We start from the raw sequence: 14676 nt of genomic DNA on the forward strand, positions 1-14676 counted from the left end.
CTTCTCCATAATGTCATTTTATGGTTCCGATTCCCCACTGCAGATCCCAGAGTGGGCACATTGGTGTTTTTAGTGGGATCAGATTTGTTTTCAAAGCGTTTATCAATTCAAGCCATTGTTCATGAAAACACTTATATAAAATAAAAATATAACGTATGACTGTTGGCCAGAGTAAAGAGATTTAATTCCAGTAACATTTCATATGCACCTTAGATTAATTTAGGGTGATGCCATCAGTGCTGGTTTAAACCTTTTCAGAGAAGCTGTGTTGAACCGGCGATCGGCCTTTGGTACAACTTGAGATTTCAAGAGGCAACTAACTACGTTATTGTTTGTCCACCCTTTGTTATGAAACTATGCACTGTGGTTTTGTGGTACCAAAGAAGAGAGTGATGTCAGGGTTTATTTCCCCTTTTAAGTCCTTCGGGGGATATCTGCAGCTCAGTCGGGAGAGGCTTCTTGTGTCTGTAGCTGTTTACTACCTGCATGTGCATGGCTGTTGCACGTCTTGCTGCATGCACGTCTGCTACGTTCGATTTGTTCAGTGTAATCTGGGCGAAATATACCGTTCCCGAGAAATGTAACCACGAGAGAGAGATTTGAAATGTTAATTAGCACATTATAAATCACTTGTTTAGTTTGGGGGGGTGGGATTTGTTTCATATCTTTCAATATGTGAAAATTGATGACTGACTGCTGTACAAACATGCATCCAAATCCAGTTCAATATATTTCTGGAAACAGTACGAGTCTTTTTGTTCTTGTTTTATTTGTATTTTTGAAGCTTTTGATTATTTTTTTTAAGATGTAACTTGTATTCTAGATTAAGAAATGAGGATAATGCAACAAGTTATATATAGGCAGCAAAATATATATATCTACTCTGACATTAGGAGTAGTTGTGACCTGACCCAGTTGTTTTATATGCATTGTTCATTTGATGGTAGCCTGTATGTTGATGAATATGTGACGGTATTACTGGGTTCAGGGATGATAAACGGGGTCTATGGTTGATGTGTAAACTGCAGGACTGTCAGTTCAGTGTGACTCAGGCTGAACATTGAATTACTGGTAGTGTATGGTTTAATAACCATAGAAGTGGGAATTGCCTGCATTAATGCTGTTCTGTACTGTATTTTAGGAGAGCTTGACAAAGAAATCTATACCTATAGGAATATAAACTTGGCATCTCTTCCATGCATGGGGTGGGAGTGAGAAATGAAGTCCCTTTTTTCTCCAGCAGAAGTTGCCAGAGTCATTGTCACTGTTTTTGGTACTTCTGGTCGCATCATGAACAGGGGTTTGAAATGTACAGCAGGAATCCGCTACTAAAGGGTAACTGCACCTGTTAAGCTATTTACACATATTGCAAATTTCTGCAAAAGGACTGATTTTCAGATCAATGAAGGAAAAGAAGTAGGCATTCAATATAAGGGCGTTCTTTCCATTTCTTTTTTAAGCTATTTGCACTTCATATTTTAATAACTGTATTTGCCAGTTAACTATTGCATTAATAATTTATTGCCAAGCAGCAGAGACCATGTTTGTACATTTCTTTCAAGATGGCTAGCTAAATATGTGAGACGGTGAGAGGAACATGTTCAATTCTAATAAATTGATGTATGAAAACGTGCTTCACTGATTGTTTATTCTTTGACTGTCGCCGCTTGTGTATTCTTGTGCTTCAGGCCTGTGCAGGTAAGTATCTACCGTACGTTTGGGAGTAAAACATGTAGACAACACAAAGGGGCTGTTTTTTAAAGAGTTTATTGAAAAATACCATAACTTCTAGAAAATAAATTACATATTTACATGGGATAGAAAAACAAACATAATAAACACAAATCTCATTAAATAAGACTCATCCAGTGTGCAGTGAGCGCTGTGGTCCTGTGAGGGAGTTCGCAGTACTTTACAGCGGAGCTACAGGCTGGTTTTCCCCTCACTGAGAAGAAATCATTCCTTCAAAACGTAACTCTGATTGACAACTCATGGTCCAGGTGCTCTTGATCAGCAGTAGAGAAAGCAGGGTGTTTAAGATGCTAAAGGTAAGCCAGTAGAGTAGAGGCTTCAAGGGCAAACAAACACTCCGGAATGGACGGAACACGGTATTTACGGCCGCACATTCTAGATTCATCTGGAAACTACCTGCCCTCGGGATTATCAAATCAGTCTCTCAAAGGCTATCATTAGCTTCAGCTCTAATTCTTTATAAACCAGTCTTTCACCAGAGGTCCTCCTCAAGCCTGGCTCTCCTCCTCCGTCTCCATGTAGCACAAGCACAGCCGCTCCTTGCTCATGAGGATCAGGGAGTTGCCGCTGGCGTGCCAGCTGAGTGCCAGGACCTGGAAACTTCCTGAAAAGAGGAAAGAGGCTGTAACGATCGACCGGAATGGATCGCTCCTTCCAGCCGTGCATCTCGGTACAAGAAGAGTAAAGCGACCAACCCAAGCTAGTCTGCCGGTTCCTAGACCAGGTGAGTGACCGCTGTCCCCGATCAGCTACCTGTGGAGTCCCTTACCTTCCCCGGGCACCTGGACGGAGACGCAGCCCGCCGGCGACCACAGGTACACCTTGCTGTTCCCGGTGCAGAGGGCCAGCCGTGGGCGCCGGGGGTCCCACTGGAAGCTCCGCACCGGCGCCACCTGCTCCAGCACCACGAAGAGCCGCAGCTTCTGTATGTCCCAGAGCCACACGCTGTTGGGCATGTTGTCTGAGGAGTGGCAGACAAGCAAGAGGAACATCAGCACAGCCTACCGTCTTATTTGAGCACCCGTGATGCCATCGGACAGCCGTTTTCACCGGGCCAGACGCACAGGGGCGGCTTGTGCGACCACAGGGGGCCCCGTTGAATGTAACTGAAAGCGTGTCGGACATCGCAAAGTATGGCATGCCTGTAAGTGCTGTCAGGAGTTGTTTGCAGTGTAAAGAATACTCACCATTTTTAGTGGCTAGGTAGCGACTGTCCGAACTGAAAGCCATGCAGGAGACGCCGATTTTGGGATTGGCTCGATCAGGGTCTGGTTTCACAACAGGAACCTGGACTGGCAGCTGACAGATCTCATCTAGCGTTGAGAGGCACTCAATGTTAGGATACAGCATTCGGATCTATTTTTCTAACTACAGCACCAATATAGTTTAAACGCAAGGTTCACATTGGAGAGAAAACATCCAAAGCCGTATTTTGATACTTTATTCTCTAACCATGCTGTCAACACATCAGCGTCCTCAGTCTGGGTCTCGTCTGGAGGGGAGATGAGTCTCTATTCACCGCTTTAGACATTAGCACATCTTACTCAGACAGTCCAGGAGGCCACGCAGACCTCGACTACGCAATGAAGAAACGTCACCGTTCCTGCAGGAAGTTTCTCGCCCCGTCAGTCATCTTTCAACACCTCTATCCCGCCTGTCACTCCACTGTGGATGTTCGCCACTGAGTGACTCTCCAGGTCGAAGAGCTGTAATGCAATTTCCTCTCATCCCTGTTGACCTGGTTTAAATGCTTGTCAGACCTAGACCGAGGCCGGGCAGAATTGTAGCTCATCCCGAATGTAACCCCGTTTGAAAGATCGCTACTCACACTTGCTCTGTGTTCTGAAGAGAGAGCTGCCCATGGTTAGATCGTGGTGAAAAGACAGGTCCTCGTTTCCAACAACAGGGCGCCTCTCTACTTCTCTGTACACGACCTGAGGAGGGTTTTGAGAAAAGAAAAACTGGAGCTGACATCAAATTGAATAGTCAGCATTAAAAATACAAACCTCCATACAATCCTACTCATTAAAAGCAGAGACACAGTCTAAGATAGTCTAGTTAACTGCGAGAAATGTCCTTGTGATCTGTCCCTCCACACTTACTGCTTTCGAGCTGCTGATGGCTGCTGGATGCTGGAAGTCTGTGATCGTCTTCCAGGTGACGTGGTTCAGAATCCGCACCTGCTCCAATATAGAGACCCTCCATCAGTCTAAACGCAGGGTTTCAATAAAGGAGTGGCTCTTCAAACAATACTAAACCGATTGATAAGAATCCATCAGACTGACCTTCTCATCGTAGCTCCCGATGGCCAGGAACTGACTGCTTGGGCTCCACACGACAGACTTGATGCCTAAGGACCACTCGTACGCGCTGTAGGTGGCCAGCAGACGCCCGTCCAGAGAATACAGCAGCACCTTATACTGCAGGATACCAACAGGACTGTGTCAGCCGAGGCAAGCTCTCTTTCCCGGTCAAAGTAGAACTAAACGGGTCCCTGACGCTTGCCGTGCTGCAGCGTGTGAGTAAAGCAGTACCTCTAGACTGGTGTCCCACACCGCCAGCACACAGCCGTTGGGCGACCATTCGATCCCGGCGAGGTCCTGGGTCTCGGATTCAAAGTGCTGTAGGAGGCAAGGGTGGACAACAAGCATCATTACGCCACAGCATCACTTACTGTAGATTTCAAGTTAATCCCCCCTCAGAAAAAATTAACCCCTTTTCTTCTGTATGTATATAAAGTGGAAAGGGTTAATATCCTGGCCCAGGTCACTCTACACACGTATTATTAGGACTGATTTGATCTGTGTATTTATTTTATCCTTGGCTTGTAGATTAAAGCCTTGCCTTGCTGTGATCTCTGCAGATAACGAAGGGAATGCTTGGGTCAGGCTGCTCGGGATTATGGGCCTACTTTGGCCGATACAGCTAATCACACTCCACTGATCTACATGCTTAAACAGGGTCTGTATGCATGGTGTGGAATTCGCTCTAAACTCTTGGCTTGGCTCCGGTGTCCACCCACTCCAGGGGGCAGTGCGTCTCCGGCCCAGCAGCAGTTGTCTCTACGGGCGGCGAGGGGAGCCACCTTGTCCGGGCAGCCGACGCCACTCACCCGGAGCAGCTGCCAGTCGCTGCACACAAACACGCTGATGTAGTCCTTGCAGTCCCTGCGCTCTGCCAGGGCCATGTAGCGGCCGTCTCTGGTGAAGTCAATCCCTGAAAGCCACAGACGCACACCCCACATTAACGCTCGAGTCAACACCCGGGACAGCCTGACCTGCACAGGGTATTAGAGGGATTACATTTATTTGACTCTGAGGTTTGTATCCTAGACCAACAATCTACCAATTTACTATTGAAGGACATTTTTATAACCTCAGGATCTCTCAGTTCAGTCTGGGTGGCTTGCTTGCTTCACCCACTGGTCGGGAAACAGCAGTTTGGGAATGCAAGACTATAGATTAAAGACACTTCCACAGAAAGTGCACAGCAGCCACATTAATCGAGTGCAGGACCGTTAATCAATCAATCAAGGTGATCAAAAGCAGCTCAGATAGTTTTCTCTCTGGTATCGTTTTTCTTTTACACGGCACAGAAATTGATTATTCACGGTCGTGGATCTGTGAGAGATCAGCGAAGGATGCCACAGTCTCCCACAGACAGGAGTGCGAGGACCGTAGGCTGTGGCTGGTACCCAAGACAATAACTCGACGAGATGCTGACAGATCTGGTTTATATGCATTTGCCATTTATTGCCTCGGCCGCAGCTGTCAGCAGATGCGAATGCTGTGCTGGCTACGCAGGTCGGGCTCTTAAGTTACCAGCCGATGTGAGGCCCATATTCACGAGAACGTGGGTTAATGCAGGTCCGTCCCCATACCTCCTCCCGCCCGGCCGCCCTCTGACAGATATACTCACCCTGCTGACAAGCTTTGGGGTATTTGATATAAGACACAGATTTGGTGCACAGGGACCAGACTGTGACCCTCAGCTGTTGGGGAAAGAACAAGAAACACAATCATTTCTCTCAGTGGGCGGAAAGCATGCGCACCATGAGACGCAGATTAGCGCCTGACCCCTCCAGACTGAAATACTGATGAGCAAGTGCTTCTATTCAGCACGTGCTGTTTGTTTCAACATTGTGTGTAACTGCAGAATTGAAATGCCTTTATAGCTCCGCTAATTGTTTATTTTATAGTTTCTGAAGCAACTGCCTCCTGAGTGATTCTTTCATCGCAGGGAAGAATAGTAGATGCCAAAGCTGTCAACATTACATAACACAGATAGAGGCGCTGTAAACTGGCGACTTCTGGAGTTGCACACTCAACAGCAGGGCTGACGGGGAATTGGATTAATCAGGCTTCTGGGGCATTGTTCAGAGAGGAATTAAGTTTGAAATTTGTGACACTATCCAACATCAGTAAAACAAAATAACGGCTGCACAATCCTTACTTACTGCCATGGAGTTACTACACAGTACAAAACTGTGAAATCCCTGTGGTGCCATCATTAGGGATTTGCACACTGGAGGGGCAAAGATTGTGACTATATATTTGTGTAGCAGAAAAACAGCCTTGACAATTAATATTAATTAATAAAAGGAGATTTGTGATCTGTGATCTGGTGTATTTCTCAGTCCCAGGAGAAAGGACTTTCAATCGGCATCTTTCCGAATCCAGTGTTAGCCTTGACTGTAGTGGCCTTTGAATCAGTGAGGTTATTAGCAAGGCCTCAATCAACTCGCCACTAACGAGAGCGTTTAAAACTTTTGTGGTCTCCTCATCTGTCACTTCAAATATAATCTTGCTAACCAGCCCAGTGCGAATAACCCTGTGGACCGAGGGGCTCTAGTGGGTCCAGCCCTCAAGATGAAAACCTAAAAATAAGATCTATTAAACCCTAGCTGACTGATTAGGAAAAAGGATTGTGGCGAGCTGCCATTTCAAACACTCGGAAAGTCCTTTATTAGTGCCAGAATAAAGCAAACGTATGCAAGGACAGGCCATTCAGAGTGATATTGTTCGCCTGAACCTAATTTTCTTCGTTTTTTTGCTCTCAGAGAACGAACAAAACTAAATTTTAAATGTAAAAATGCTCACTGATCAATATAATCTAATCTAGACCCCTTGTATCTGAGCAGAAATTTTACAGAGGGCAGACAGAGAAAACAAGTGAGGACTCAACATCACAATGTTATCAACGACTGCTGAATGTTCTTTGCCTTTAGTTTAATATGATTTACGCCAACTGCAGCTCGGGGGTCTCGGCCAAACGATGCCATCTCATCCCCTAATACGAAACCCCTAACAAGCTCCATCTTGCCGCGTAAAACTGGCATGATCCCCCAGGCGGGTTAAGAAACAGCACTGACTTCAAGGTCTTGGAAGATGTCGCAATGCTGAAGGGGACAGAACAGAGGGAATAAATGTTGGATCTTATTTCAGGCATCTTAGAAGAGCTTGCCAACTGACTAGTGGCTCAGATATCCAACTGTACTGTAAAATATGATCATTTTATGAATTTGTAACATGGTTGCTTATTAAACGCTTAAGATATTTGAAAGGGGGGGTTATAAACACTAAATATATATTGACAAGGCAGCACTTCAATGCATTGAATGCCCAGATATGTTTCTTACTTATTTCTTGAGGCCCCTAGGAAAAACACCTGCTCGGCCTAATCCTCACAATTTGCTGTCAGCACCAATGAATGTGTACAGAAGACATAGTTCAACTGAAGAATCCAAGTCATGGTGTCAAACAATATCCAACAATATCCCAGCATTCTTACAGACTACATATGCATATACATTATATAATAGAAAACATAAGGGAAATCTACATCTTAAAACATTTAAATCCATATTCTGTAATGGAACGTTCCAAGCAAGCAAAAAGCAAATCTTGATGTGTTTTTTGAATGTATTAATGGTTCTTTAGGGGGTACTAATATGAATATCATTCATGGTTGCTTCTACTGTTCAACATGTAAGCCACTATAATGCGCGTATACACAAATCCACTCTGCCTCTTCTCAAGCTGTGAGTAGGAACCACATGAGAAGCTGGCCTAAAGCGATCCTGTCCTACAGCCAGAAACACTGCGCTGCTTCCGTGTCTGGAGATGTGGAGTGTGAATTCTAGCCGCCGCCTCGCTGTGTGGCCTTGGCTCAGCCTGCTTCAAGTTACACCGCACTTTACGATGCAAGCTTCCAAGGCAAAGCGTTCAGAGAACCTAGACCCGTCGTCTTAAGTTGTTCTATTATTCTCATTTACAGCTGTCACTGTAATACAATACAATAACAATCATCATATTGGGAATGATTCATTATTTACTAACTATCACACACTGTACTTTCTCAGGTTCTGATCTCAGTGACCCAGTGTCATTTGCCAAACAGGGTGTCATAAACTATTTAACTTATTCTCTGCATGACAAAATCACTGGCAATCCTTAAACTGGGAAGTGATAGTTGGGCTCTTCCTGTAGCCAAACCCTGGTAGACATGTCCAACACCTCCCTCATGTTCCTCAGCTGGACTCGAGCAGAGAGACCTCCTAGGAATGAGAGGCCGCCATCCAGCTGCACTCTGCGATCACTTAAGAGACGGTTCCTTCTCAATCTCCCCGCCCGGTCGCTGAGGAAACCAAGTCAATACGGCTCAAAACACGTCTCGGGTGAGCGCGCTCTTATCGGCTAGGTATCCTTGAGACCATGTCCCCGAGTTGTGTAACCCAAGAGTCCGAGGGACCGTAGCAAAGGTATATTAAGAAAATAGGTGAGAAATGCCACACTGCGGGCCTGGCATCCTTCACAGCACTTCTGTGAGTAAGTCTATATCTCAAACAGCACACTGGGCCAGGCCGGGCCACCACTCGGTTACCGGGAGCGGAGGAGGAGAAGGGTGCAAACAGCCTCTTCAGCTGTTGTTTAGTGATGTGAAAAATGAAGGCGGGTAACTGCATACAGTAGCGGAGTAAGCCATTGAAGCTTTAACTATTAGTTTAATTAGCTGCATCTAAAACAGGATTATCTAGGACATGTCTAATTAACATGGGTTTGTGTGAAAGCAACGTACAAACTACACCAGCATGAAAGAGCCTTAATTAAAACAAAATTAAAAAGTAAATGAGCAAAAACATATATACAATACATTTAAAAGTCCCCCCACACAGCTGTGGAATAGTATGGAGGTCACTGGGTAATCTGATAAAACAGTTTTCCTTGGGTCACCAAAATAAAACAAAAACATTTCTTAAACAGCTGACAGATACAGACTTTCACCAAACAATTTCCAAATAATAAGCAGAATAATAATACGTGAACACTCGCTTCTCAAGTGTCACGTCTTTTTGTGTGTGGGTGTGAGTGACGTCGCAAGGAATCTTAACATAGACCCGTCTGTCAGCAAAGGATTAGGTTGTATGCATTCCACATCACAAAGCATTTTCAACCTAATATAGCCCAATTCTCCTGTTACAGGGTTATAATTCTCTACAGTCTCTGGTACAGTGAGCCAGACGTCAGCCTGTGATGATGGATCGCTGTCACCAGGACACGGCTAAAAAAGCAGCCTAGGTCTGCACTTTTGCACATGCAGGCTACAGCTCCTGGCCAAAATTGTGAGCGTTAGTAAAGATCCAAAGCTACTTGGCCACGTGAGTTAATGCGAGCTCCAGCAGTGCAAAAAAATCATTACAGAGATCTCGGTGATGACGAACACCTTCAGATTATTTCTCCACTGATCGGATGGGCTCTCCATAGGTCTGTGTGCTGGACTCTAATGCACATGGAACCTGGTTTAGAAAATAAATAGTACTCAAAGCAAATCTGTAAGCAAAATGGTACTCGTGCTTAACAACTAAGCTTGTTATACAAGAATTAAAGGTTCAATTTTACATTAACAAATGTGCTAGAATGAAAAAATACTACACTATCACTACTACTAGATAATACTTCATTTCCAGAGACAGTGAAAGAGCAAAACTTATTTTCAGGCACTCAGTGGGTCACGGGGGACTTGACTTAAGATGATCTAACTTTACGTTAACTTCAGCATTTTTACACCCCTCAAGTCACGGCAGCCATGAATTAATTCCTCTCGGGTTCTTCTAAACTGGCCACAAATCATTTATTCTGATTTGGTGCAAAGTCCATTTCAATTTCATGCAAGCACTAACGTTGATTTAACTACAATAGTTAATAAATGGTATCTTTTTTGAGTATGTTGAACACTGATTCGGCCCAAAACAAGGAAAAAGAAAGGTTTCAGCTAATTGATCCAATTTTAGACAGAGGTGGGTGTAAATATTTGACTGCCACTCTACTGAAACTGATACACTCAGTCTTAACTCAGTCGACTGAACTTTGAACTACAATCTTTAGAGATAATGAACCAACTGTCAATGTGTTTGGAAACTTTAACATTTCAGCATGTAACACGCAGAGATGCAAATCCCTGAAATCCCCCTGCCTCAGCATCTCTCTCTCTGTGGTACATCTACCTTCCTGACCAGAAGAGACACAGCGATGCCCACTGGGATTCTGATGGGGATCTTTCCTGCCATAAAGCCTGGTCACCCCCACAGTCAAGAATGGGCCCTACTCCTAAAGAGCCACGGGTCTGTCCCGAAGGCCTGGCCTCCCACACGAGTGAACATTTCTGCGGCGATTATTTTAAATCCGCAGTCTCATTTGGCCACGCCAGCTGTGAGTGGATAACTTGTGCTGGAGTGTCCCTGCGGTCAATGGATATACTGTACTGGGGGGGAGGAAAAGAAAACACAGACGCTGTAATAACCACCAGCAGCTGTGCTAAACAAGTTAATTTAGCATCCTGTTTACAGCCGTCGTGAAACCGAATCCAGACACAGACACCAGCTTGGCAAAACCTTAATGAAATCTTGGGGGGGTGAAGGTGAGGTCAGTACACTGCCACTGCAGACATGGTAAACAGAGGGGTGAATTCCCTTCCAGTCCAGCTTTGTGCGCTTTTCATATGCTACTGAAGTTATAGTCCACCGTCTGCAAATAGCAACACTGTCGCTAATTTACACACCCGGCATTCTACCTGGGATCTGAATTAATTAACCAAACTGACCTTAACTTTTCTGCTGCAAAATAACTGATTTCTGGGTTAAAAGCAGGTCAAGACTTAAGACCTATAAACCCTGCTGGGGAGAGATTCTGGGATACACAGTCATCAAACCCACTCTGCTATGCAAGAAGGACAGACACAAAAACATACCACACTGCCCCTTCCCCCCCCCGCCCCCAGACACAGTTGTACTCAGTTTCAACACCTGTCAGTGATTCCTGGAGTCATGTTTAGGCGACAGTCTACTCCTACAGTGGCACAGTGCCTAAGAGTAATCCAAATCAAGCCGGGGGAAAAACCAATTGCGTGCTTTAATTGGACATTAATATAAACACGCGCGGGCCAAGACTGACAGCCGCCACTTTCCGTGAGAAATGCAGATGCGCAAGGGAAACGCAGTGCCACTAATTTGAGAGCACTTGGAAAACTGCATGCAGACAAGTACATAAACACCTTCGTTTTAGGTCTAATACAACGAATCATTAAAATATTTAAATATATTCTAAAACGGCCTCTTACATGCCTAAAAACAGTCTTTTTGTAGAAACGTACATTGCAGTACATGCATTTTATGTACTGGATTCTCTGGGAAATTGGTTATTGGTTATTCAATCACTTTACTCTGCATCTACTGTAAAAAGGGAAAATATTTTAATTATCCTTGTGCTGTCTGTTGTAATGCTTCTTGGTACAATGCATGTATTTTCCACTGTAATTCGATCTCGTATTACACTGACACGCGTGGCTTTCTCCTGAATAAGCACAGACTGGACCGTTTTTATTTTCCTGGCCAGGCAGATAAACGGTTAAGGGAAGCTCTTGTGCCTCTGCAGTCTGTCTGCTATTTTCAGGTCCTTCCTTACAGGCAGCAACAGTTGACACCAAGTAGAGCAACTCCTCGTGACGTCACACTTACATGAAACTCCGTGGTGTTGAGGATGTGACGTCCGTCCGGGCTCCAGCGCGAGGAGACTAGTCCTGCCGAGCCTTCGTCGATCTTACAGTGCCAGTCGGGCTGCTCCAGAGACCACACCTGAGGGCACATCGAGGGGAACTGTTAAGCGACGCCGACTGTAACACAGGTCTTTGTTACACGGCGTGTTTCACCCTTGACAAACTCCACTACTTTTCTCACCAGACGACCCACTCGGAGGGTGACAGCATGAAGGACTGGCGCTGGATACCTTTGCAAAGGTAAGATTGAAGGCTTTCAGATGAAGAAACCTTCCCAACTCTAGCGGTTAAATCTGTGGCTACTTTTGTTACACACCGGCAAAGTGTTGAATGATATTCGGAGTCTGTTGCGAATTTGCTGTTTTTTGTTGTTTTCTGCTCGTTTATTTGAGCTTTGCTTTTTTATAAATCAGTTATGGTGATAAGTAAATGATCAGATAACAATCTTATCCCAAAGCTTGTGTTTAACTGTTCCTTGGAATAATTGTTATGAATATAACAAGTAATACCACAATATCCCTACATTTTGCTTTAGATTTATTTTTAACTCTCATACATTAACAAGTCAGGCTATTTTACATTAAGCTGAACTGAGACATACAATATGCTTGCATCTGTATGTATGTGACCTAAATATGTCATATTGTAGGTAAAATATGTATATGGTCTACTGCCACTTCAGAAACATGAAAAGACCACACTTACCTGTACCAGTCCTCTCTTGTATATTGCACAGAGGATGAAGAGGGAGTCAGATGACCACTCGACCTGCTGGATCTGATCCAGACAGGTGTACAGGTGTAAAACCTGCAGTGTGTTCACGTCCCGGACCACCAAGCGGTACTGAACACAAGTGGCCTGTGAGAAAAGAGTAGAGAGGCCACTGAGTCACACTTAGTACGAATATTACGCTTCCAGGTATATTTGTCACTTCAGTGATCCGAATTCCCAGAATGCACATCCTACAATTAATGATATATATGAACTTAAATGATACAACAAATATCCTAATAGTACAGCCACAGTGTCACCTACCAGGTATTTGCCATCTGGGGAGACTCTGCACAGCTGATTAGTGTGTTTAAAAACTTCAGAGAAATTCATCTTCAAAGCAGGAGGGGAACCGGAGAGCAAACCTCAGCCAACCTAAGAAAGCAGACAAGATGTGAAAGACTGACACATTTCAGTTACATTAGAATCACTGTAATAACAGTTTACAACTAAATAAGATTGAAATGTGAAGCAAAAAGATTAGGACAAGTTATTTAACTTAACTAGCACTACCACTAGAAGCATGCTTTAAAATGGGTTTTATGTTTGTGCAAAACATTTTATGATGATGATGATGACGATGATGATGATGAAGTAATTCGTGCATGTAGTTTCAAATCTCATATGATACGCAATTGTGGTCTTTTGAAATAAGTTAAAGAGGTTAAATGACACTTTCCAAACAGAAGGTGGCAGTATAGCCAAGCAAATGTGCAAAACATCATCAAACACTGTTCAATGCAAACTGAAGCACCTGCAATGGACAGTAATACAAACGGGATTTAGTCGTTGAGACACAGTGGAGGAAAGTGGAGACGAGATTTAAAAATAAACGCTTTATAAAACGCAGTGTTCATTTCAGCAAGAGTTAAAAGAAAATGTACAATCTAGAGCAGCTGTCACTTAGTTTTTGTATTATTTCTATAAGCTGTTACCTATTACTAGTGTTAAGCAACCGCATGCCGCCTTCACAACAGCATTGTCATACCACTGCGTTTTTAAGGAAACATTAATACGCCAAATGCACACGCTTACCTGTTTTGAGCAAAACTGCCGCGATTAATCTCTGTTGCTTCTCCTGCTCAACCGAAATCCGCTCACAGGAAGTGACGTTTGACAGTTCAGTGTGCGTAACCAATCAACAGCCGCTTAGGACCGGAAACGTCGATTACTGTGTTCCTCCCCCTGCGCGTACGTGGGGATTCTGGGAAATGCAGTTTTTGTTCTTGAAACTGGAGCTCGACGGACAGGGCGGCGAGAAACCGGTTCATCAGCGGGTCACATTTCATGAATCCACCCCCAGGATGAAGATAACGCACCTTTTCCTATTTCAGGTAGTGATTTTACTTGAAATAGATATTAATTAATTAATGCATGTAAATATAGAACTTGCAAAGTAAACATCAAATTTACAAAAAAGGCGATAGTTTATTCACCTACAATATAAACTACTTTAATATTTCTACTACTATTACTAATAATAATAATAATAATAATAATAATAATAATAATAATAATAATAATAGGTTCATATTTAGCCTGGACGTGACAACTGTTTTTCTGTAGCCTAGGCTCAAGTATATCATTATGAAATAATAATTCAATTAAAAAGTAAATACTGTACTAGCCAAAGCCTCTTAAAAAATAATGCATATTCATAATATATTATGCAAAATGTACTGTCTTCAAATACTTCAACTCTGGCCAATAATAATAGTAGTAGTAGTATTTCTATTTATTGGCAGACAACCTTATTCAGAGCGACTTACAACATAAGCACAATACAAAGTGCAAAGAATACAGTTCAGTACAAGACATCAAACATTACAAATTAAAAAGTATCAATTCAAAGTATAGTAGTAGTAGTAGTAATACTATAAGGGCTTCAAGGTATTCGCTGCTGTTACAAGTTCACTAGACCCCCCAGCGAGTGAGCTAAACCCTTCCCGCTTGTGTGAGCTCCACTGGCGGCTAACACCCCCTCCAGCGTCCCCTAATTCCCACAGCCCTGCCCTGCCTGCCCTGCCCTCCCGTCCGCCAACAGCCGTCCCTGTGAAGAGCATGCACTCCAGAAAGAGCTGACCTGGGAGCCGGCTGCGTCGG

The 14676-nt window shown here is 43.9% G+C and overlaps 1 protein-coding gene across 1 annotated transcript; it reads right to left on the reverse strand.

The window, feature by feature from the left end:
* Nucleotides 1-1750: 1750 nt before the first annotated feature.
* wrap73 (WD repeat containing, antisense to TP73) lies at nucleotides 1751-13710 on the reverse strand. The gene is made up of 13 exons (XM_066691068.1): nucleotides 13609-13710; nucleotides 12838-12948; nucleotides 12508-12660; nucleotides 11765-11881; nucleotides 5671-5743; nucleotides 4865-4968; nucleotides 4287-4373; nucleotides 4038-4172; nucleotides 3855-3932; nucleotides 3581-3686; nucleotides 2940-3065; nucleotides 2522-2713; nucleotides 1751-2356 (listed from the first exon to the last, which is right to left on the reverse strand). The coding sequence occupies exons 2-13, from the start codon at nucleotides 12904-12906 to the stop codon at nucleotides 2241-2243; spliced, it is 1356 nt and encodes a 451-aa protein (XP_066547165.1). The 5' UTR covers nucleotides 12907-12948; nucleotides 13609-13710; the 3' UTR covers nucleotides 1751-2240.
* Between the last annotated feature and the right edge of the window lie 966 nt (nucleotides 13711-14676).

Source organism: Amia ocellicauda, chromosome 18, assembly GCF_036373705.1.
Source record: "Amia ocellicauda isolate fAmiCal2 chromosome 18, fAmiCal2.hap1, whole genome shotgun sequence".
In the NCBI taxonomy this organism is placed as follows: domain Eukaryota; kingdom Metazoa; phylum Chordata; class Actinopteri; order Amiiformes; family Amiidae; genus Amia; species Amia ocellicauda.

Excerpts from the sequence above, each read along its gene's own strand:
- wrap73 (XM_066691068.1), bottom strand. The coding sequence starts at position 12,906 with ATGAATTTCTCTGAAGTTTTTAAACACACTAATCAGCTGTGCAGAGTC. Across the intron at positions 11,882-12,507 it reads ACAAGAGAGGACTGGTACAG|GTGTGGTCTCTGGAGCAGCC; the intron begins GTAAGTGTGGTC and ends ATGTGCCCTCAG. Across the intron at positions 2,714-2,939 it reads CTACCTAGCCACTAAAAATG|ACAACATGCCCAACAGCGTG; the intron begins GTGAGTATTCTT and ends GCCACTCCTCAG.